Below are 25736 nucleotides of genomic sequence, written 5' to 3' on the forward strand. Positions count from 1 at the left end.
TTAGAATAATGTTTAAAATGAAAACTCACTGCTCACATCATTTAATGTGCTCCTAATACCAATGGTGCTCTGTGGGTGCCTGAGGTAACTTTCTACAATAATGGGATTAAATTAAAAATGTTCCGAAATGTATTACTGTAATCGGTTTAAATCCCTCATCGTCAAACCAAGCTGTATTTCTTATCTATTATCCCTTTTTTGTAATGACATTTTCATTACTAGATGCTGGGAAGGGTCCTTCGTCAATGAAAGCCACAAAAATCGATTACTATTAGTCTTAATTTATTATCTGGAATAAGTAAATAAATAAAAGAATGAATGAACAAATAAATAAATAAATAAATAAATAAATAAATAAATATATAAATAAATAAATATAGAAATAAATAAATGAATATTTGAATAAATAAATAAATAAATAAATACATAATTTAGTTTTTAACAATTAAATAACACCCACGTAACTATACCAGCTCTATCGGATATATACAAATAATTGCACGTCAATACAAATATATTAATAAGTAATTGAATGTAAATTGTTGACTTCTATTTCATCGTTGTGTTCTATCTCCCCCCCCCCCCCCCCCCCCCACCCCGTCCATTATAATAATGACTCCACAAAGGTTGGGCGAGATGGCGGAGTGGATAAATCATTACACTTCCATCCTGAGTTCAAGCCCCGTAATTCTCGTTTGTTTTTTGTTTGTTTTTTTGAGCAAGAAACTAAGCCCTTTTCGCTCGTGCATTATGCGGCACAACACTGCGGCTGACGCCTTTGTTTTTACGATTTTTTCTCGCGATTGACCCAAAAGGGAAAAAAAATAAAATAAATGAAAATGAGATAAAATTCCCTTTATTCATTCTATAGGGGAAATTTGTCTGAAGGGTCAAGGGAAGACTGGAATAACCGCAGTGCAGCGCCACAAACTGAGCTAGGGCGATGTGATTGGCTCAAGGCCACACAGCGCAGCGGGTATTCGAACTCGGTACCTTTCGGTCACGAAGCAAAGGCCGTACCGATTAGTCACGCTTCCCCCTATGTTCCCTGAAGATGAATCAAGGGAATTTTATTCATTTTAATTATCTTTTTTTTTTTTTACCTTTTTATATTTATTTTAGGTAATTAGAGTAATGCAGCGAGAAATAAATCACCATAGTATGCGCTTGGTTAAGAACCTCACAACATTGCCATCCGGAAGTATAACGTACAAACACACAAAACTATGTGTAACTTTGAACGTTTATAGTCTGGTTAATACAGTTTAGTGAGAATTACTCATAAACGCGGATGGCAAAAAAACCATAACAAAGACCTGTGAGTGACGTCAATTTCGTTCTATCTGTAGAACGAACGAGGTTGACGCCACTCGACTCTTTGATATTTTTTTTAGATCGCCAATTGGCTGACTAGTTTTCACCAGAAGCGGGGTTCGATCTCGGGACATTCCGGATCATAATGCAATGTCTTAACCAATCTTAACCATCTCTCTCTCTCTCTCTCTCTCTCTCTCTCTCTCTCTCTCTCTCTCTCTCTCTCTCTCTCTCTTTATTTATTTATTTATTTATTTATTATCTCATATACGATAACAGTTAAAGGTTTACTCATAAATTTGAATGTCGGCACGATTGGTCTGGCGAGTATCTTACCAAAACGCAACAAACTTCGTTTCGGTCGTCTTAAACCTTGTGGAAGTGATGTCTGCAACATTGGATTACGTTACTTAACGGTTGGCAGTATATCGTGCATTAAAATGTGCCATTAGCACTGCCGTTCCTGTGATGAAAGCAGGTAAGAGAATCGTGGCGACGATGCTGGATATCGATCCGTGGCTTTGTGACTTATAAAGAAGAAGCTCTTTAACGTTTAACCAGTTAACTTGCTGTAATCTGGAAAAGATACTTTAGCCATGCCATATTATTATAACTTGATCAATTTAAATGCCCTTCTCCTTGGCAAAAACTCTCGAACCTGTTTTCGTTTTTTTTTTTTTTTCTGAAAGGGTGGGTGGGGGGGGGGGGGGGTCTTTTGCCAGGATCAGGGTCATTATAATCGATCGATATTTGAGGGATGAGTTTTCAGGCCAAATTTTTTTTTAATACGTGTCTTTCCAGAGTACGACATTTAACTGGTTAATAGATATGTTGTATGTATGGGGATCTGGTTCGAAATCAATTCCATGAGAGGATTATTTGTGACCAATCGTCTCAAAACGGTAGATGTCAGGATCACGCTCTTCCGCACAGCATTGTGAGATGCCGTCACCAAGGCATTCCATGCGAGAATACCGATAATCCACTAACCAAACGTTTGATGTCAACAAGAATCACCCTGTTGCCCAAAATGAAGAAATTTGGGGGTAAATAATCTTGTCTAAGGAGAAAAAAATGATAATGCCAGAAGCTCTTATAATTATTGTATTTCCTCAGTGGATTGAATATTCAAAACATTTTCCCATTTAAGCGGTTCCAATCGACTCCCATTCACCGAATCCTCTCGTTATGGATTACCCATAATAGATGACAAAGCTCGCCGAATTGGATAGGTAGGCTACTGAGTGAACATTGGAGTCATCTTTGAGGCAGGGATTAGAGTAACTACAAGCAATAGCCTAAGGCTTAGTGTTGATGGTGATTATGGTCTGTCCTCACGTCGATACGCGGGCTGCCAACAACAATTCTGACAGAAATGGAGAAAGCTTAATGCGATGTCAATGTTAACATGCCAAATGATGAAACAACGTGAAGCGTCTAGGATGAGGCATGTCTCCAGTAATGTGTAAATGTATCTTTTTTTCCTTCAGAGACAACGCTGATACCATCCAGCTCCTCATCGTGCACATGAGCGTGAGAAAATATCTTTGAGGACTCAACGTTGTATATTCTGCAGCTAGACTCAAATCTTCGACTTACATTTCATAAACAGATTGCCATTCCATAAACCACTAAGCCGCATCACCAGACAAAGAATAAGAATGTACGTATTAATTCCTCATTAGATCGAATAATCAAAAACATTTTCCCATTTAACCGATTCGAATCGACTCCCATTCACCGAATCCTCTGGTTGTGGATTACCGAGATGGATATGTACTGAGTGAACATTGGAGTCATCGTTGAGGCAGGGATAAGAGTCAATACCTGACGATCACAAGCAATAGCCTAAAGGCTTTAGTGTTGATGGTGATTATGGTTTGTCCTCACGTCGATACAAGGGCTGCCAAAAGCAATTCTGAGGGAAATGGAGAAACCTCAGAGCAATGTCAGTGGTAACAAGTCAAATCTACAGCAGTTGGAAATTTTGTACTGAGTGACAGATATGAAGAAAGGGAATATTCTATGTTAAACGACTTTAAGACCACGTGGAAAGTCTATATATTATATAAAGACATGGAAAAATCGAACATTTTTTAATTTATTCGTTCATTTATTTATTCATTTATTTATTCATTTATTTATTTATTTTATTTATCCGTTCATTTATTTATATTTATTTATTTTTGCTAACTGAAGAGGGATATTTCATTCTTTCTTGAATCTGCATGTTCAATAAATTTTTGTTCACCACATTTTTACAGTCAAGAAAATTAAATTATTTTTATTCCATTTACTCACTTTCAGGATTATGATCATATTTTTAGATTATATCTCTGTCATTTGATTCCATTTATACTTGTTTGTGACTGCGTAATTCATTTTATACACCCACTCAATTCAAAATTTCATATCAAAACTAGGGTTGCCAGGTTGGATTATTTTAATCAAAACCAACTATTTTTAGATTATTTTTGACGTGATTGGATTGTCATTTTAAGTTTGGATTTTTGAATTATTTTTTTATTATTTTGCCAGTAAGACATTTTCAAAATTACATTTCATTTCATGCAATAGCAATAACACATTTTGGATAACAATATTTTTTACGATTACTCACATTCTCTCACCGTACTCAGGTGTAAAATGGGTACCTGGTCGTTAACAGCGTTGTCTTTGTCCTAGAAAATTGTAATATCGCCTAACAGGAGTCACGTCACGTCCTACATTTTACGTGTTGCTGTTGGCCAGCTTTGACCACGTTTAGTGGATATTGCCCTCAATGGGGTTTTTTTAAAGACATATTCTCGGATATTTGGATTCATTTTTTGAGATCAGGATTTTTTTCGTAATTGTTTGGAGTATTTTTAAAATATTATCTGGCAACCCTGATCAACCCGATATCATTTATAAACATCCAATGACTGTCTAGTAATATCAAACGTCCGCTGGTACGCGATGGATGTAAATCTACTCCTTGAACTAATAATTAATATTTACTCCTTGAACACAATATTTGCAGATCCTATCTATGACCGAGAGTAACTATGGGCATGTTTTAACACATCGGGATGTATACCCACTTATACCCGTGGGACTGCGTTGGAAGATATTCTGAGAATATTCTTTTTTGGTTTGAGAGTATTTCCATTACAATTATTAAGAGACTATAGATTTATAGATAGTATGAAGTTGACGTCACTCAGGTCTTTGTTATTGCTTTTTGCCATCCGCGTTTATGAGTAATTCTCACTGAACTGTGTTAACCAGACTATAAAATCTCATGGTTACACATAGTTTTGTGTGTTGGTCCGTTATACTTCCGGATGGCAGTGTTGTGAGCTTCTTAGCCAAGCGCATACTGTCTATAACAATATTATAAGATTCTTACGCTCTTGCTATTTAAAAAAAAAATTCCAGACGTGTTCCCAATCGATGAACGAGCTTTCAAGTGCGTTGTGGGAATAAAGTTCGGATTCAAAAACGCAAGAGTGTAAGAACTTTTTATTCTAGCTACCCCTCAATCGATTCTGATTTCGTTATCTCTGTAAAAAAAAAAAAAAAAGACAATTTCAAAAATACAGTTAAATGATACATCTTTTTGAAAAAAAAATCTGAGTATAGTTTTTACGTTTGATAATCTGACGTCACAAGATATTATTGCATATTCTTGATATCAATACGCATTGCTATTTATGGAGAACATTTTTAGTTCTTTCAAGTTTGGTGATCCGAAAAGACCACACTTAATTAAACTCCAAAATTCGGGATTGAAATTGAAGAAATCCCCAATCCCCTACCCCCCCCCCCCCCCCTCTCTCTCTCTCTCTCTTCCCCCCCCCCCCCCCCCCCCCCCCAAACAAAAGAAAAAAACAGGGGGGGGGGGTGATTTACACACATACACATACAAACACAAACAGAAAAAAAAAGTAGAATCGTTCTCTGCCAATCATACAGCGTAGATTATAGTACTAGCAGTAGAATATTCTTGACCTGTAAGAGCGCGTTAAAAATTTAAAACTAGAAACAAAAATCGGGATTTTCTACCCACTTATACCCATGGGATGCGTTGGAAACATGTGACAAAGCCGGTCAATTATAATTTGTTGTAAGCACAGTCTTTTGTACTAGACACTGGGCTTACAAAGGATATAATGGAGCCATCACCGCTGATCCCAGCGTCGTCACAGTAATAGCCTCTCATTACATACACTTATCTCGGACCGACCAGGCGTGCTTCCTAAGGGCTGGTATCCACTACTTTTCTTTGATAAATGATCGAGAGACAGGAAAAAAAAACATTATGAAAAAAAAAAAAATTCCCGTTATTCATTCTCGGAAGAGATTTGTGACAATTTGTCTTTGGGGTCTATTTCGAAAAAAGACATAGATGACCCAGGCGTCAGCAGCAATGCAGCGCTGACAGAGTGACCAATAGGGACTAAGTTTCTTGCTGACAAAAAACATTAATAATGATAAAATTATTGTGTTCCGTAAGGCTGTAAACTGAGTGCATTCAATATCCTCTCCGGTCCGTCTTGCCCTCCAATTGGATTCAGTAGTCTGATGTCACGCCGCCCGGCAACGGCGGCCATCTTGGTTCCAAACAAAGAAAATCATTACTTTTTATTCTTCATGCTGGCTAGAACTTTTCATATGCCTTGTGACGTGATCAGAATGTGTAAAAGTCAAAACATGATCAAATTTATGTCTTTTTTCCCCCTCTGGATACGCTTTTATGCTCGCCGGAGAAATATTTCATACGGGCGTCCGCCATTGTTCCGATAGTTTAGAGCCAGTGTTACTAAGTTACCATGCGTCATTAGGAAGGAAGTGACGTTACGACTGTTGAAGAGTATTGACCTTTTCTCTCAGTCTTTTGTCTTATGTTTTAACATAGAAATGTGAATGCAGCTCATTCGCTTTAGTTGCCGAACCATACAGGGCGAACGTTTTATCTCAGAAATAAAATTCCTTTCAATAGGATTCAATAGTCGTAACGTCACTTCCTTCATAATGACGCATGGTAACTTAGCAACACTGGCTCTAAACTATCGGAACAATGGCGGACGCGTATGAAATATTTCTCCGGCGAGCATAAAAGCGTATCCAGAGGAGAAAAAATCCATAAATTTGTCATGTTTTGACTTTTACACATTCTGATCACAAGACATATGAAAAGTTCTAGCCAGCTTGAAGAATAAAAAGTAATGATTTTCTTTGTTAAGAACCAAGATGACCGCCGTTGCCAGGCGGCGTGACATCAGACTACTGAATCCAATTACCTACCAACAAAGTGAAACAGCACACGGAATTTCTTTGTTATTGTTTTTAGAACACCTTTGGATGATCAGTTCTCACTAAATAAAACTTTGAATAGAAATATAAACGTTTTAGGTTACACGTAGTTTTGTTTGCTAGTATGTTTCATGTGTTTGTTGTGAGTAAATTACAGACACACTAATTATTCACGAACAGAAGAGGAAATTGAATGCGCTCAGTTTACAGCCTAACAAGGAGGATTATTTATGTATCGATTAAGCTATCAATTGTGCCCCCCCCCCCCCCCGCCCCGGCTCAAAACGGTATCATGCCATGGTCAAAATTAGACTTCTAGTGAAGTATAAGAAACTTAGGTTAATATCTCTTATTGAGAGAAATTTATTGTGTCTCTGAAAGTGGCAAAATAAAAATTATCACAATTTTTGGGTAGTTTTGGTGTTAAAAGTACTCTTTGGCATTTTGTTCACCGAGACTTTTATACCGGTTTGATCTAGAAGGTTACAATAAATGGAGCAAGCGATATGGGCACCAGATAGTTCAACTTGAGTATTTGACTCACAAGTAAATGGATCGATTCCGAATTCAAATAGATTCGGGTACTGTGTATGCCCAGATATGATTGGGAAGCCAGTGGAAAGATCTGATGGAAAGTACCTGGCCATAACTCTGCCATACTCTTTTATTTTTTAAAAACATTTTAAAGCATTTTGGACAGGAAATTCGTCCTTCAAATATCGAGAGATCAGCGAGAAGTTGCTGTAGCCACTGAACCATCCAGCCACACTCATTTAAAATGATTTCCAAAGTTCGTGTCATCTTTAATTGACATTGGCATTATTGACAGCAATGATAAATCTTTCCTGTCGTCTGTCTGAGTTTTAAACGATGTATTTAGGTGATAACTGCTTTTTTTTTTTTTAATGAAAAAGAGTTTTGGGCCCAAAACATTATGATTTTATGGGTCATATTTTTCTCTTTTTGTTTTTCTTTCCTTTAGTATTGGTTTTTGTTTGTTTGTTTTTTAATTTAATTTTATTTATTTTTTTGTTGTTGGTATTTTGTTCTTTTTGAAGCTGTTATGTTTGTTTTGTACTTAACTTTATATATAAGATATAATAAAAATGAAATTAATGGCGACAGTACATTTTGTCAACGAATGAAATTATTGCTGCGATTAAACTTCCTTATTGATTGAGTAATAAAAGATAGAAAAGAAAATGTTCCATTAAGAGGTAAAACCAGAACTAGAAGACATAAAAGCACGCCCACGAGACAGATAAGTATGGCAAACCCCTTGTACTGACGTCTCTCTAAAAACAAGTAATCACAATTTGGGCCAGAAAACGGGTTCTTCGAAAACCCATTGATTATATTGAGCCCCTATTTATTCAAAAAAATTTCGTAACGTTTTATTTAAGACGTATTTATTTGCTTACCTGCCCATTCACGAAATGTGTGTGTATTGAAGTTAAATACTATTTGAAATATATCAAAGATAGAGTGAGAGAAAGATAGACAGACACACATACTCACACACAGAGAGAGAGAGAGAGAGAGAGAGAGAGAGAGAGAGATGGAAAGATTAACAGACAAAGAGAAAAGAGATAGGTAGATAGATAGATAGGTCAAGAGATAGATATATAAATACTAAATCGATAGATTGATTTATTGATAGATAGATAGATAGATAGATAGATAGATAGATAGATAGATAGATAGATATATAAATAGATGTAGAGATAGATAGATAGATAGATAGATAAATAGATAGATAGATAGAGAACAAATATAATCATTAGATGTAATCATTACAATCATTGTGCAACGTTATCTGTGTGTTTATGTGTGTGTGTGTGTGTGTGTTTTGTGTTTTTGAATGTTTTCGTGTGGGCGTGAGAGAGAGAGAGAGAGATAGAGAGAGAGAGAGAGAGAGAGAGGGGGGGGTCTTGAATTCAATCATTATTTACTTTGTATTAAATTGTGTTTTCTATTATCCTTTTATATTATTGTATGCATGCTTGAGTCTCCCCCTCTCTCTCTCTCTCTCTCTCTATATATATATATATATATATATATATATATATATATATATATATATATATATATATTTCTCTCTCTCTCCCTCTCTCTCTATCTCTCTCTCTCTCTCTCTCTCTCTCTCTCTCTCTTTCTGTGTGTGTGTGTGTGTGCGTGTGTGTGTTGTTTGAGTATGGATGTGGATTGCGTTATGAATCGATTAGATATCACTATTTACCTAACCCAGAAAGGGGGTGTGTTTATAGAATGTGACCAGAAACTTCTATAAACTACATGTAGTAGGTAATGAATAATATGTGTTGGAGAAATATAGGGTGTGGAGAAGTGAATATCTATATCATGGTGTCAGAGAGTCAAATTTGCGATCCAATACGGCATCTTCCGCTCGCTGATCTCTCTTCCCCCCCCCCCCTCTCTCTCTCTCTCTCTCTCTCTCTCTCTCTCTCTCTCTCTCTCTCTCTCTCTGTCAAAATAAAAAATTAAATTAAATTAATAAATTTAAATTCCCTTTATTCATCACACAGGGGAAATTTGTCTCTAGGGTCTATTCCAAAGGGAAGACTGGAATAACCCAGGCATTAGCCGCAGTGCATCGTCGCAAATTGATCAAGGGCGAGATGACTTGCTCAGTACAGCGGCGGGTGATTGAACTCGGTACCTTTCGGGTACGAAGCAAAGACCGTACCGCTGAGCCACGCCCCCCCCCCCCCCATCTCTCTCTCTCTCTATCTATCTCTCTCTCTGTCTCTCTCTCTCAGCCAGGCGGAGGGTGCCGTAACAATTAGATCCCGAGTTTGGTTCTCTTGCACCCTGATATTTTTATTATTTTCATCTGGCACTTCTCCATACCCTATATTTCTCATCATTATTGATATAAGTTCCCGGTTCACAGTTTCCTCTGTATTGTGTGGTGTTGATACTGAAAACTAAACTTATTGATGCTGTGCGTTTTGTAAAATACTCATAGCATCTGTCAGCCGGATATAACGCACCCGCACATAAAATAATATGTAAACTTGAAAGTTTGTAGTCTGATTGATATGATTTAATGAGAACTCACCACCAAATGGCTGTCTAAAAACAACAAGGAGCTGCGTGACGTCAATTTCGTTCCTTGTACGTACAGTGAAAGATATGAAAAACTGGCGTTATGTTTATTTGTTTTATTGAGTAAGATAAATATAGTTACATAGTTTCTGGGTCACATCAGCAAATCTGCTCTACACTGGACACTAGAAGGAAAGAGAAGAAGAGGAAGGCCCCGGGTAACTTCTAGGAGAACAGTGGAGGGAGAGATGAGAGAGAGAGAGAGAGAGAGAGAGGGAGGGAGAGATGAGAGAGAGAGAGAGAGAGAGAGAGAGAGAGAGTGGAGCACGATATGGAGCTCCATGAGGACGATGGCCACGGACAGGGCGATGATGGAGTTCCTGCGTGGCTGCAAGTAAGTAGTGTACAATTTTATTTCCCAATTTTGGGCATCCACTTCATTCTGACTCTGGGGTCCCGATAGCTCAGTTGGTAGAGCATTCGCTTCATATCCAAAGGGACTGAGATCGATCCCGGGTGAAGTCGAATTCTTTCTTCCGACCCCCCCCCCTCCCCCACCCACCTGTCTGTCCACACAGCAGTGATTGGGTAGCTGGGTCTGTTCGATCTGACGTAAAAGGACTACTTGTGATAGACTAGCGTCCTATACAAAGGATAGCAAGCAATTGCTATTGTCCGTTCCGCGCTAAAGAAACCGTGATAAACTCCGGCTCCATGGAGCTTATGGCTCTGAAGGACTACCACTTTTTAGACAAACGGATGAGATTGTAATGAAGTAATTTCCCTGTTGCTATGTGGTCTAGTGGTATGACATTCGCTTTCGGATCGGGAGGTCCTGGGTTCGAGCCTCGCGCTCGGCGAATAGTTGAGTCCTTGGAAAAGGCTCTTTACTCACATTCTCTCACCGTACTCAGGTGTAAAATGAGTACCTGGCCGTTAACAGCGTTGTCTTTGTCCGAAAAATTGTAATATCGCCTAACAGGCGGCATGTCCCGTCCTACATGTTAAATGTTGCTGTTGGCCAGGGACCCCTTTTAAAGCGCTTTGAGCACATTTAGTGGATATTGCGCTATATAAGGCTCAATTTTTTAATAATATTTTTGTTAAAGCTCAATTAAAATTATAAGTAATCGTGTGATAGCTTATTGCAAGGTTATAATTTGAAACAACTAGATATCCACGTGGAGAAAATGAACTGAAAATATCACGATAAACGATTAATTGTATAGATAGAATGCGCTTGGCTAAGAAGTTCAGAACATTGCCATCCGGAAGTATAACGGACCAACACACAAAACTGTGTGTAACGTTGAAGTGTATAATCTGATTAATACAGTTTAGTGAGAACTACTCATAAACGCGGATGGCAAAAAACATTAACAAAGACCAGATTGACGTCATCTTCATTCTATCTATAATGTGATGTACAGGGGCAGCGTGGTTCAGCGGTACGTCTTTGCTTCCTGCCCGAAAGGTACCGAGTTCGAATACCTTCTACGGTGTGTGGCCTTGAGCAAGTCACCTCGCCCTAGCTCAGTTTGAGGCGATGCACTGCGGTTGACGCCTGGATTATTCCAGTCTTCCCTTGGAATAGACCATAGAGACGAATTTCCCCAATGGGATGATTAAAGGGAATTTTATTTTTATTATTTTTATATTGTTATCCCGAAAGCATTAATCTGATAACCAAAGGGAGATAACACATGTTATTCAACCACCAAGAAAATATTTAATTACTATCGTTATCACTTCATTGCAGCCCTCTTTTAAACACACAGACAAACATTTTGTATAATAAAAATAACAAATTAAAAAAAACAAACAAACACACACACGCAGACACAAACACGCATATACAAACACTCAAACTCACACAAAGAGTCTCTCTTTCTCTCTTTCTCTCTTTCTCTCTTTCTCTCTTTATCTCTCTTTCTTTCTATCTATCTATCTATCTATCTATCTATCTATCTATCTATCTATCTATCTATCTATCTATCTATCACACATACACATATACATACACAGAGGGAGAGTGATATATATATATATATATATATATATATATATATATATATATATACAGAGAGAGAAAGAGGGAGATAGGGGGGGGTGAGAGAAGAGAGAGAGAGAGAGAGAGAGAGAGAGAGAGAGAGAGAGAGAGAGAGAGAGAGAGAGAATAAAACGGATGGAAAATCAATAACAGTGGTGCATGTTGTTTGTTGTTTTGTTGGGGTTTTTTTATGTTTGTTTATTTATTTATTTATTTTTTTTTTTTTGGGGGGGGGGGGAGGTTGGTTTGTTTTGTTTGTTTTGTTTGGTTTTTTATTTGGGCGAGGGGGGGGGTGTTTTTTTTAAATTTATTTTTTTAACATTGATTTTCAAAGATAAAAGCAAATCGAAAACAATAATAAAAAAAATAACAATAAACAAAAAGCAAAAACAAACAAACAAACAAACAAACAAGCAACAAAACAAAAAAAAACAAACAAAAAAAACAACAATTTAAAAACAAACTTACCGCGATAGAATATCCTGCATCTGTAGAATCCATGTTGGGTGTGTTAACCCCACAGAAGCAGGAACACACCGTTTGCCACGCCAGGGTTAATGTTTAATCCTTATCGCTCAAACACAAGGAACGTGGTCAAGAGGAAACGTGGTTGATCCGATATGTCTTACTCGTACATCCGAAATATTGATACTTTTGTTTAAAATATTCTAATTGTATTGAAGAATGAGGTGCTTCGTGAATTCTCCTCAGTAGTTAGGCTAACAAGATCATTCGTGAATTGTTTCTTTACACTTTAAATCTTATGTATAATAATTTAGAATTGTATATGTCTTATGATACTAGGGCTTGATTTTTGGGTGAGAAGGAAAACGAGAATAAAAACAAAATAATGAGTTGTCGAAGAAAAATTTTATAAAATATATTATTATCTAATCGGTGTGGTGTATTCGTGTTAATTAACCATTGGGGGGAAAGGGGGAGGGGGGATTTTAATTGTTGGTGAGGAGCTTGCTTTCGCGGGTTTTTCTGTGTTTGTTTTTGTATTGTTTGTTCTTGTTTTTAAATGATAATCGCGATGGCAGTGATGGTGGCGGTGGTGGTGGTGGTGGTGGTGATGATGATGATGATGATGATAATGATGATGATGATGATGATGATGATGATGATGATGATGATGATGATGATGATGATGATAATTATGGTGATGATGATGATGATGATGATGATGATGATGATGATGATGATGATGATGATGATGATGATGATGATGATGATTGATGATGATGATTATGGATGATGATGATGATGATGATGATGATGATGATGATGATGATGATGATGATAATTATGGTGATGATGATGATGATGATGATGATTGATGATAGTGATGATGGTGGCGGTAGTGTTGTGTTCCGATGATGATGGTATTGTTGTTGTTGTTTTCCTTTTGTTATTGTTGTTGTTGTTTATGGGGGTTTCTTTTTTGTTTTTTGTTGGTGTTGTTGTTGGTTGTGGTACCTAGCGGTGTGATTTGTGGTTGTGGTGGCGGTGGTGGTGGTTGCTGTTGTTTCTATTGTGATTGTTATTATTCTTGTTTTTGTTTGTTTTGTTTTTTTTTTTTGTTTTTTGTTGTTGTTGTTGTTGTTGTTGTTGTTGTTGTTGTTGTTGGTCGTGATATTGGTAGCGATAATTGTTGTTTTCGTTGTTGTTGTTTTAGCTGTTGGTGTTATTATTATTATTATTATTATTATTATTATTATTATTATTATTATTATTATTATTATTATTATTATTGCTGTTGTTGTTGATGATGTTGTTGATGATAATGTTGATGATGTTAACGTAGCTTTGTTTATCTCCGTCTCTCTATTTCACTACTAACTGTTGTTTATGATATCATAACGTTAATACCAAGTAACATTTACCTATAATTTCATTTTTTCCCCTTCACAACACCAGTCATCAACAGCGAGCTGCATCACGAGGTCATTCTAATAATAGTAGTATACTGCCTAGCTTACGAAAGCTTCGTGGACTGAATCCAATAGGGACTTGGTACTCGACAACGGCTGAAAACTGCTTCCGGCGCTCTGCGATGTTGATGCGAGTATCGATAGTCGATTACTGGTGGAAGTTAAAATCGCGTTTCCTCTGGCTGCCTGCTCAATATAAATCGACATACTACCCAGCTATCTAAAGCCAAAAGCAAATAAAATCATAAGGATCCTCAAAGAAATATTTCCGAAATTGCACCTCCTTTTTTTGTTTAATGTGAACTTTTTCTATGTATTTTTGTCTTCCATTTTAGCTTAAAAGAGGTCTGCCTGTCTGGAAGTGGCGGTCTGGAGGAGAGAAAAGTGAAGAAAATGACGATAAATTAAGCTGTGTAGGGGAAACGTTAAACATTTTATATATGATGTACACAATCACACATGTTTACACACAAACTTACAACATTACAAATTACACACACATACACATAAATATGTATAATATATATATATATATATATATATATATATATATATATATATATATATATATATATTATATATATAAATGTATATTATCATATTTTATGTAAAGTCGATAAAAAGCAAGTTATGATTTCATTTTTTTCCGTGCATCTTACAAAAAAAAGTCTTTTTCATCTATCTATTAATTTTATTTCTAATTATGATAAACTTTCTTATGATTATTGGTGTATGTTTGTCTTTCATTTCCATATACAAAATTCAATTTGCTTGAAGAGACCACGATGAGGGTGTTACAAGAGCCAAAGTTCGACTTCTTTATATAATATAAATTGTCACTCAGATTGTATGGCCAAGACGTTCGTCGGCATAATGGACATTATGCCGACTGAAGACGTGGACGAAAGCCACAGAAACGAACGTCTTGGCCATACAATGTGAGTGATTATTTATATTTCATATTAGCTCTAACCATCATTATCGATCACTTTCGTACCTACGAGTACCCACCAACACTCATATATATATATATATATATATATATATATATATATATATATATATATATATATATATATATATATAAACACACCTATGTCCGAAAATGAAGTGAGTAGCAAAGTGCCAGAAGAGAACAGAGAATAAAAATTTCGCAGCTATGGGGGCTCGAACCCCGCCTGGCCGTGTCAGGGACGCTAATCAGTTGACGCCATCCACAACTCCTAAAAAAGGTGATTTCAAACGTAGTGTCTATCCTGGGTCCCTCTCCTGACTTCTTGAGGTATTGGGTTCAAGAGTGGCCTTCGTAAAGTTATGGCCTGACACTGACCATAAAATGACGTCAAAATGCCAGTCTTTTGCCACAAAAGAAAACAAATCGTGAGTTGTATTCAATAGTTCAACCAATGAAATGACTTGTTTCCACGAGCTCTACTAACGACAACTCACTAGGCGGTGCAAAAACCAATTAATGACGTCAAACTGCCAGTCCTTTTGTATTTCAGTGTCTGGCTATAACATAACAATGGCTACGGTTCAAGACACACAAACGCCGCGAAGTTTGTTTACAAGTCAGCAGTAATTCTAAAGCTCTATTCTCAACACAAACCTAATATAACATAGAGACGATTGAGACATTGATAAGTTCGATTGACAATCAGCATATATTTAGACTAGAAAATAAGATGCCATTGCTCTGACACCATAAGATGAATTACACAAGGTGTGTATCCCCGAAAGAGTGGTTTCACACTTCCATTGAGATTGGAACCGGGTGTTTTTTTTTTTGGACATCATACGTGTGTTCCCTATTCAGTTCCCATTCCCTATCACTACAGTTTTCCCTATTACTACAGTTCAACGCCTGCTCGCCAATCCAAAGGGCCAATTTCCTCTAATTGTTAAGAAGCTGGATTAGCGAGATTGCATTCATGGGAAGATCTCAGTTCAAAGCTTAAGTCTTAGTGGTAATGTATTCAAGAAAAACCCGGAACGCACTCTGGACCTTGAGCTTCAAGAACCACTATTCAAATGCTGGGCCAAGTGTTTAACTCTCTCCTTACTGATCATTATCAGTATTTTCCCAAAATGGCAGGCTTACCCAGCACAAAAATTGATTCTTTGAACTAAGAAAAACTCTCTACAATACAATATGTTCTTATTAATTAAACAAATATCATTCCTCAAAGTTTGGGATGTACAAAATATATCTGAATAAGAAAAAATGCATAATGTATCGTAACAAACATGACGATTTTGCTGTAGGTGGTAAGGAGAGGGTTAAGGCATTGCAATGTGATTCTGAAAGTCCGGGATTTGAACCAAGCTTCGGGCACTTTTTTCCTTGGGTAAGAAATAATAACACCCAATTTGCTTACTTGGACAACACGACTGATTCCTGTTGAAATCAGACGCCTGTTTGATGGTTTATTGTTAACACTTCATGGATTGCCTAGACGACGCCTTCGAGCGATGCAACTAGGAGGGCTGTTTTCTAATCTTATGACTTGGAAACGCAGGCATAGTTCGAAAAAACAAAAAAACAAAAACTATAGCATTAAATAGTGCAATATTCACTAAACGTGCTCAAAGCGCTTTACAATGGGCCCTGAGAAAACAAGCATCATTTAACATGGGCAAAATATGACGCATGTTAGGCGATATTAATTTTTTCCGACAGAGACAACACTGTTAGTGGTCAGGTACTCATTTTACACCCAAATACGATGAAATAATGTGATTAAAGAGCCTTTTTCAAGGACTCGTTCACGCTTCGCTCAGAGCGGAACTCGAACCCTGGAGCCTCCAGTCTGAAGGCGAGTGTCATGCCACTAGAACACATTGCCGCACAATAGCATAGCCTTCAATATTGAGGATATCTTCTGAAAAAAAAGATTCGTTCGAGAAAATTTCCAAGTGAGCCATGAACGTTCTTATGAGATTAGATGAGATCCGTTTATACCCAATGGAAGTGGAGAGAAGATCTTATTTGGTCAGTGTGGGAGTCGTAATGTAAATTGACATCAATGAAAGCCTCGGGTAAATTGCCTTCAATTTTGGGAGACAAAGCGATAAACAGAGAATTGGCCAGTGCTACTTTGGAATATGTCAAAAACTGTGGGATGGGAAGGAGAGGGGGTTATCCCAGTGACAAAATAAATTACAATACATCCTTCTTATTTGTTATCTGTCTTGATACAGGGCAATTACTTTTGACGTTGGGGGGGGGGGGAAACAATGTAAAACGGATCACATTATATATCATGATATTGGAAGTTGGCCTTTGTATACTTGTGGTACACAGACTCGTTAATAAATACTAGTCTGATAAGAAAAGAAAGCTTTATTTGCGAAGAACAAATGTAATTTTTGATCAACGTCATACAACTATTTATACTGTAAAGCGCTTTCTTGACAACACGTATCGCGAAAACGTATCAGCAAAACAATATTTATAATCACATTACATTTCATATCAATAAGCTCTCCAATACGTACCCCCCCCCCCCCACCTCTCCCCATCCGTTTAGTTTAATTGTAAGGAAGCTATATTAGCGCAGTTGCACTCACGGGAAGATCTCTGCAGTGCTAGCATCATTGTGCTGATATATTCATGAAAACCCAGAACATCCTTTGGAACCTTGGACCTTTCAAAACAGGGATTTGACGACTCAAACATACTGGATACGGGTTTTGACATTGAGGCTGGAATCTTTTAAAATGTCTCGTTAATTTCAAAGTGTGAGCCATGAATGCTGTGTTATGATATGGGATATATAATAATGTAAAATTGAATGTAAGCTTCAATTTAATTACAAAAACAGATCAAATGAACGTTTAGGGTTCCCCTTTAGCAACAAAACAGGATGAATGAAACACTACAGATGAATGAGATAATGTGGTAGTGGCGTTGTAATTAAATTGAAGCTTACATTCAATTTCACATTATTATTTATTTCTTCGAGATTCAAGCAGCAACATTTACATTTATGATATGGGATATCTGTTTATACCACGTGAAAGTAAAGAGAAGATCGTATTTGGTCACTGTGGGAATTGTAATGTAAACAGGCTTCAACAGTCGTGACGTCACTTCCCTCGTAATGACCCATACTAACTTAGTAACTGGTTCTAAACTATCGGAACAATGGCGGACCCCCTGATGAAACACTTCTCCAACGAACATAAAAGTGTATCCAGTGGAGAAAAACATAAATCTGATCATATTTTGACTCTCATACATTCTGATCACATGACATGTGAAAAAGTTCTAGCCAGCATTAAGAATAAAGAGTACAGATATTATGTTTAGAACCAAGCTGCTGGTTGCTGGTCGGATGTGACATCAGACCATTGAATCCTATTGGCATTGATGAACGCGCCGGGTAAAATGCCTTCAATTTTGGGAGACAAGCATTCCACACATGATTGAGTTGTGTTACTTTGGAATATTTAAAAAACTGCTAGAAAAAAGAGTTTTTCTCAGTGACAAAATACAGTCAGCCCTTTTTGTTCGTAATATGTCTTGACACTGGGCAACAAACTCTGACATTGTGGAGAAGCTATAGATAGAATGAAGTTGAGGTCACTCAGGTCTTTGTTATTGTTTTTTGCCATCCGCATTTATGAGTAATTTTCACTAAACTCCGTTAACCAGACCATAAACGACCAAGATAACACATAGTTTTGTGTGTTGGTCGGTTTTACTCCCGGATGGCAATGTTGTGAGCTTCTCAGCCAAGCTCATACTATCTATAAAAATGATCACATTATATATCATGACATTGAAAGTTAGCCTTTGCGTTCGTGTGGCACTCTGGATTTGTTAATATTATGTATGTACTAGTCATGGGATAATCTCTGCACTCCCACTGTCTTAGTGCTGACGCATTTAGGGGGAACCGAACATATTTTAGAATGCTGAGTTTTAAGAGCTACTCTTTACAATATCCATCAGACGATTGAAATCTTGGAAATACATACAAAGCCCTCGTGCTGATCTTGAGGATAGAGTCAGGGGAAAAAAAGATAATATTAAGGAAATAATCAAGTGAGGAATGAATGTTCTAAAGAAGGTCAGTTTATACCAAATGAAAGTGGATAGATTTTATTTAGCCAATGTGAGAGTCGTCATACAAATCGTCTTTAATGAGAGCCTCTGGTAAAATGTTGGTAAACACAGCAATCCGGTCAGGCTTGGCCTGTGCTACTTTGGATATCCCAGAAACAAAATACAAGACAGTACAGTCTCTTTCTTTGTAATCGATCTTGAAGCAGGGCAATCATCTCAGACATTCATTGGGTTGTTAATATTACGTAAAAATAGTCATGCGAAGGTCTCTACAATAACTCTGTTTTAGTTCTAAGATATTCAGGGAGAATTGGAACAAATTCGAGAGCCTTGTGTTTAAGAGCTACTCTTTAAAATGTCTATCTCAAGACTCAAAGCTAAGCTCGTGTTTTGATAGTGAGGCTAGATTCTTTTTTTTTTTAATATAAGATAATATTGAGGAAATTTTCAAATGAGGCATGGATGTCCTTGTAAGACAAGTGAAGATCAGTATATTTACCAAATGGAAGTGGATAGAAGATCTTATTTAGCCAGTGTAATCATTGTAGTGAAACTTCACGCCGATGAAAGTCTCAAGTAAAATGCCTTCAATTTCGGAGACAAAGCGATTCACACAGAATTATACTGTGTCAGGTTGGAAATTGTCAGAGGCTGTGGGGACCCGGGGGGGGGGGGGGGGGGGGGGGGGTGGGTACGGATTTGTCTCTGGGAAAAAATATATTACAGTTCATCCTACTTGTCTTAAATCTGTATTGACGAAGGACAATCCTGACATTGGGGGGACCTCGTAAAATGGATCAAATTATATATCATGATATTGACCGTTGACCTTTGCATCCTTGTGGCACCCAAAATTTGTTAATATGCACCAGACAGTCATACAAAGATATATGCACTTCCTCTGTCTTAGTTTTAATGTATTTAGGGGTAACAAGAACATATTCTAGAAACTTGAGTTTTAAGAGATGCTCTTTAAAATGTTTATCTGAAGACTCGACTCTTGGAAATACATATAAATCTCGCGTTTTGATATTGAGGACGATTATTTTTTTATATAAAAAAGATAACGTTGAGGACAATATCAACTGACTCAAGAACGTCATTATGTGACTAGAGAAAATCAGTATATACGAAATGGTAGCTGATAGAAGATCTTATTTAGCTAGTATAAGAATCGTAATGCAACTTGACTTCGATGAAAGCCTCGGGTAAAATGCCTTCAATTTTGGGAGACAAAACGATACACACAGAATTGGTCTGTGTCACTTTGGAAAATGTCAGAGGCTATGGGGAAGGGGTAGGGGTGGGGGGGGGGGGGCGGGGCGGGTTTGTCCCTGGGAAACATATATTACAGTTCACCCGTCTTATTCTTAATCTGCATTGAAAAAGGGCATTCACTTCTGGCATTGGAGGGACGATGTAAAAATGGATCAAATTATATATCATGACATTGATCGTTGACCTTTGTATCTTCGTGGTTTCCCGGACTCGTTGGTATTTTATACTAGTTAAATAGGAAAGGAAAACCTTATTTTTACTAGGCACACACGTCAATCTGACTAAGACAAAACTGGACGAAATATAACTTGAAAGCTAATCGAAAGCTGAAAAAAACCTAAACTAGAGCATTTATATAGAGTAATATCTACAAAACGTGATCAAATCGCTTTACAGGAGGTTCCAAGCCAACAGAAACACTTTGCATGCGGGACGATACATGACCCTGTAAGGTGATATTACAATTTTTTTTTTCGACAGAGACAACGCTGTTAATAACCAGGTACTCATTATAACCTGAGTAGGGTGAAAGAATGTGATTAAAGAGTCTTTGCTTCTCCAAGTAATAAACTATGCGTCGCTCAGAAAACTCGAACCTAGGGCATTCCGATTCGAAGGCGAGTGTCATACCACAAGACTACATAACCACACAATATAGCATATGAATATAGCATATCGATATAGCATATGAATATAGCATAAAATAAGATGAAAAATTCAGAGGATTCTATCAATTGCTTTAGATTGGAATTATTTAGCAACATTTGCATATGCGAGTAAAGGGAGGGGGTGGGGGTGGGGGGGTGGAAGAAGCATATAGATGGCCACCTCAAAACTTGATTACCAGTTAAGTTAATACATCCTCCCTTAAATCAGGTTGTTATTCTATTTATTTATAATTTTCCTTTTTATGGAAGAAATCCAAAATATGTTGATGGAGATTAGATATATGTGTTTAAGGGAAAAAATATTTGTGCGAGAATGCTAGCTAAGATTTGTAAAAAAAAAATAATAATAAAAGGATGTATAAAAATGTGATAACCTCATAAGTTAGAGCGACAAAGAGAATGACTTCCTTATTACCCGATTTTTATTTGCAGTTTGATGTTCATGAAAACTGAATCATTGCTGTTACTTTCGTTATTGCTTGTTTTTTTATAACCTTACACCAAAGAGAATACCAAAATACAATTAATTTTTTTTTTCGAACCTTAACTTAAAAGAGTAGACTTTTAATTTTTTTAAAAACATTCTAGGCGTCATGTGATTTCTATATAAATATTTTTATCTAGAGCAATATCTACTAAACGTGCTCAAAGCGCTTTACAAGGGGTCCCCAGCCAACAGCAACACTTAACATGTAGGACGGGACATGACGCCTGTTAGGCGATATAATAATTTTTTCGGACAGAGACAATGCTGTTAACGGCCAGGTACTCATTTTTACACCTGAGTACGGTGAGAGAATGTGAGTAAAGAGTCGTATCCAAGGACTCAACTGTGTGCCGAGCGAACCCAGGAACTTCCGATCCGAAAGTCATACCACAAGACCACATAGCCACATATTCATAAACACTTGACTTATGTTTATGAATTCAAACAATTTTACGTCAATTTGTTTTTCTTACGTTTCTCATCTTATCTTCTTAAAGGGCCAATTAGAACAAATATCACATCAATGTCGTATATATGACGTGAAATGCAAACAATCTTAATAAATCGAATTTGTTTTTGATTTAGACAAACATCAGTTTTAATCATATCAATATCGTAATGATTTCAACTAACTGTTTTTAATGTTTTCATTTTATTGTTCAACTCTATAAATGTAATGTATGAACTGGCTATATTTTAAAAAATATAATAAAATTCCCTTTATTCATCCGCGTGTGGAAATTTGTCTTTAAGGTCTATTCCAAGGAAAGACTGGAATAGCCCAGGCGTGAGCCGCAGTGCAGCGCCGTAAAGTAATCTAGGGTGAAGTGTGTGTCATGCTCAAGGCCACACCGCGCGACGAGTAGTTGAACTCGGAGCATTTCGGATACGAAGCAAAGACCATACCGCTGAGCCACGCTGTCCCACGTTGTTAAGGACAAAAATAAAATTTTTATACAGAAAGAAAAATGTTATAAAGTATTCTCTTTTTTTTAATCTTGAGATTGGATAAAGAGACTGAATCTAAATTGAGATTATCACACAATTTGATCCACCAAGGCACGAGGGACGGAGTCTAAAACGTTTTATTTTATTTGTGTAACTTTAAAACCTATTAGAGGCTGTAGGAAGACCTCAACGCAAGTGACAAGTTAAACACAAACACATTACAAGACACCCTTCAAGCTTGTTATTCATCTGTAAGATTCTAAAAGCGACGGACACAAAACAATCAGTTCAGGCCCCAAGGGGACACAGTCCGAAAAGAATCTCTTCGTCTCCTCATTTTCTAAGGCTTGGTTTTCTGTTTCCCTGGGTGGTATAATTTGGATGCGTTGCTTGCTTGCTTGAAACGTAAGGGGGGAAATGGGCAGATAAGTACTAGTACTCACCATCACCAGATATAAAAGGAACGTTATTGACGTCACTCAGCTCTTTGTTATTGGTTGTTTTGTTTTCTGTCATTTTTATGAGTACTTCTCCCTAAATTCTATCCACCAAACTATAGATAGAACGAAGATGACGTCACTCCTGTATTTGTTATTGTTTTTTGCCATCCAATGTTTATGAGTACTCCTCACTTAACTATATTGACCAGACTATAAAAGTTCAGGTCACACATAGTTTTATGTGTTGGTCCGTTATACTTCCGGATGGCAATGTTGTGAACTTCTTAGCCAAGTGCATACTATCTATAAACAGTCAAAGTTATTCATAGTCTTATGTTTTGGTACGTTATATAAGGCTGGCGGATATTGTGAGTATTTTGGCTAACTGCAAAGCATCAATATGTCATACTAGTTGTGACCCATCGTTTGAATCTGGTATTAACCAGTTAACTGTCTTACTCTAGAAAAACATGTATTTCAAAATTTGGCTTGAAAAACTCGTCTCGATCAGATTAAATGACCCTCATCTTGCCAAAACTCTCAAACCTGGGACTTCGCTGAAGGAAGAATTTTCTGACCACATTTTGTTTTTCCCAAGTACGGCAGTTAACTGGTTAATATCGTGGCGAATAATTTGAATGTTAACTCATTTTCTTATTGATTTTTGAAAACGATTGATTTGGATAGATAGGAAATAAAATCATAAGATATCGTCGCCTCGGCATTCCACGAAGGAAATATAGATAATTCATCAAACAAGATGTCTGATGTCAGCAGGAATCACCCATGTTGTCCAAGTGAGCAAACTGGGGGAGGGGGGGGTAATAATCTGGCCCAAGAAAGAAGAAAAAACGTTCCCGGACCTTCCGGATCACAGTGCAATGTCTTAACCACCCGGCCACTTCGTTGAGTTGGTTACAATGTAAGAAATTATCTTTAATCTCCACAATAACGAATAGAAATTTTCCTCGAGTTTCATATCTTTAGCTACCTACACATTCCATTTCCAGTATATTTTCACCCGACGTAATTCCGCTTTAAGACGGAGGATCATATTTCTATTTCAGATTTTAATTTATGTTATCTGGTTCAGCCAAACATAATACCACAGTGAGTAGGTGGGTCTCATTTTTTAAAAATATTTTTTTTCTGAGCAAGAACTTTTTTTTAACAATGTAATTATTGGTTATGAAGTCGAAAGACTGTATTTATTTGAACGACACAGACCTCAGTTTGTAGCTTTTAGGTCCAGTGGTAAGACAACTGGATTCTATAGTCTGATATCACGTCCGCCCAGCAACGAGCAGCTTGGTTCTAAACAGAGAAAATCGGTAATTTTCATTCTTCATGATGGCTAGAACTTTTTCACATGTCGTGTGATCAGAATGTATAAAAGTCAAAGCATGATCAGATTTATAATGTTTTCCTCCTCTGGATACACTTTTATGCTCGTCGGAGAAGTATTTCATAAGAGCGTCCGCCATTGTTCCGATAGTTTAGAACGAGTTACTAAATTATTACTATGCATCATTACGAGGGAGGTGACGTCACGACTGTTGAAGCCTATAAGTTTCCCAACTGTAGGTCGAGGCAAGAGTCACGCTGTGGGCGGTGAGAAGTTGGATCCTTGGAAAAAGTTCTTTACTCATATTATCTTACTATAATCAAGTTGTAGAATGTGTATCTGGCTGATAATAGCGATGTCGCTGGTGAAGGAGAAATTATAACGGCGCGTTACAGGCAGAATGTCTCGTTCTATACGGTCAATGTTGCTGTTGTCTTGGGACATCATGTGAAAATCTTTGAGCACTTTTAATGGATATCTCACCATATGAACACATATCAGCACGTATCATCTCCTCGAAAAGTATATTATAAATGTTGTAACACAGGCCAATCGATCGTGTAATACTATTGATGCTGTGCCTTTGGCCAAAATCCTCACAATATCCGCCAGCCGGATATAATGTACCAACACACAATGCTATGTGTATCTTTAAACGTCCATAGTCTGAGTGTTACAATTTGGTGAGAACTACTTATAAAAATGGCTTGCTGAAAAGAATAACAAAGAGCTGAGTAACGTCAATTTCGTTCCTTCAATACGATTCTAATACTCTTGCATCTTGGAATTCAAGTCGTGTTCCCAATCATTGCACGAGCTTACGATTTAATCATCTTTGAATAAAAGTCATTTTTAAAAACTCTTAAATGGTAGAATCAATATTTTGGTGAAATTCAACGCTTGATTATATGACGTCACAAATTTTTATGGTAAATTTGATATCATTGCGCGTTACTATTTTAGGGTGCGGGGTAGAATAATTTCCATTCTGCCAGTTCATATTATTCAATGAAGAGTGTTGTATAATTCTGTCCCTTGGGTGTTCAATCAAGGTTAGTTTATTGTGACAGTCTGGACGTTATAAAAGAACCCGATGTGGAGATTAAATTTCTGACCAGCCTATGGGAGTTGGGAAGAAGAAAAGGGATTTAACAAGGGGAATCTACTTTGTACCGCCCATAACAAGACTTGAACCAAGGACCTTCAGATGCAAAGGTAAATACCACAGGATCACAGAGCCGCACCAATGTATTGCCATTTTTAGATTTTTGGGGAATGCAAACCAAAAAAAACACAAAAAAACAACAACTGGTAGAGCACTTTCTTCACAATCAAAGGCACCGAAATCGATCCCGGGTACAGTCGTACAGAATTTTTTTCTGATCCCCCTGTCAACCCAGCAGTGATCGGGTAGCTGGGTCTGTTAGATCTGGCGGAAAGTACTTTGCGTTAGCCTAGCGTCATATACACAGGGTAGCAAGCAATTAATATTGTCCATTTTACGCTAAAGAAACCGAGATAAACTCCGGCTCCATGGGCCTAATGGCTCTGAAGGACTTAAACAAAAAACATGTTATTTTTTTCTCGTGAAAAATTAGTTGTAAATAGATTATTATCCTTCAGCAAAGCCCAAGAGATCAGTACTACCGTACTATGGAAAAAAGCCATATTTGAAAATTTGGCCAGAAAACTCGTCCTTCAAATATCGATCGATTTAGATGACCCTCATCTTGGCGAAAACTCTCAAACCTGAGACTTCGCGAAGTCCCAGGTTTGAGAGTTTTTCCTAAGTGGAGGGTCATTCAAATCGATCGGTACTTGAAAGACGAGTTTT

General features: G+C 37.2%; 1 protein-coding gene across 6 annotated transcripts in view; it reads right to left on the minus strand.

Annotated features, from left to right (window-relative positions):
- LOC144970138 (cGMP-dependent 3',5'-cyclic phosphodiesterase-like) overlaps positions 1-25736 on the minus strand; it is a 258901-nt gene that overhangs the window by 165709 nt on the left and 67456 nt on the right. For all 6 annotated transcript variants that reach the window (XR_013644912.1, XR_013644911.1, XM_078909406.1 and 3 more), the window contains exons 2-3: positions 13618-14034; positions 12200-12537 (exon numbers count right to left, since the gene is read on the minus strand). Coding sequence is in view for 4 of the 6 variants with exons in the window: in XM_078909406.1 (XP_078765532.1) it covers positions 12200-12232 (33 nt within the window). In the remaining 2 variants the exon portion in view is untranslated. The remainder of the gene's footprint in view (positions 1-12199; positions 12538-13617; positions 14035-25736) is intronic.

The sequence above is a fragment of the Berghia stephanieae genome, chromosome 4 (assembly GCF_034508935.2).
Source record: "Berghia stephanieae isolate SIO BIC M18660-M18661 chromosome 4, UCSD_Bste_1.3, whole genome shotgun sequence".
Lineage (NCBI taxonomy): Eukaryota > Metazoa > Mollusca > Gastropoda > Nudibranchia > Aeolidiidae > Berghia > Berghia stephanieae.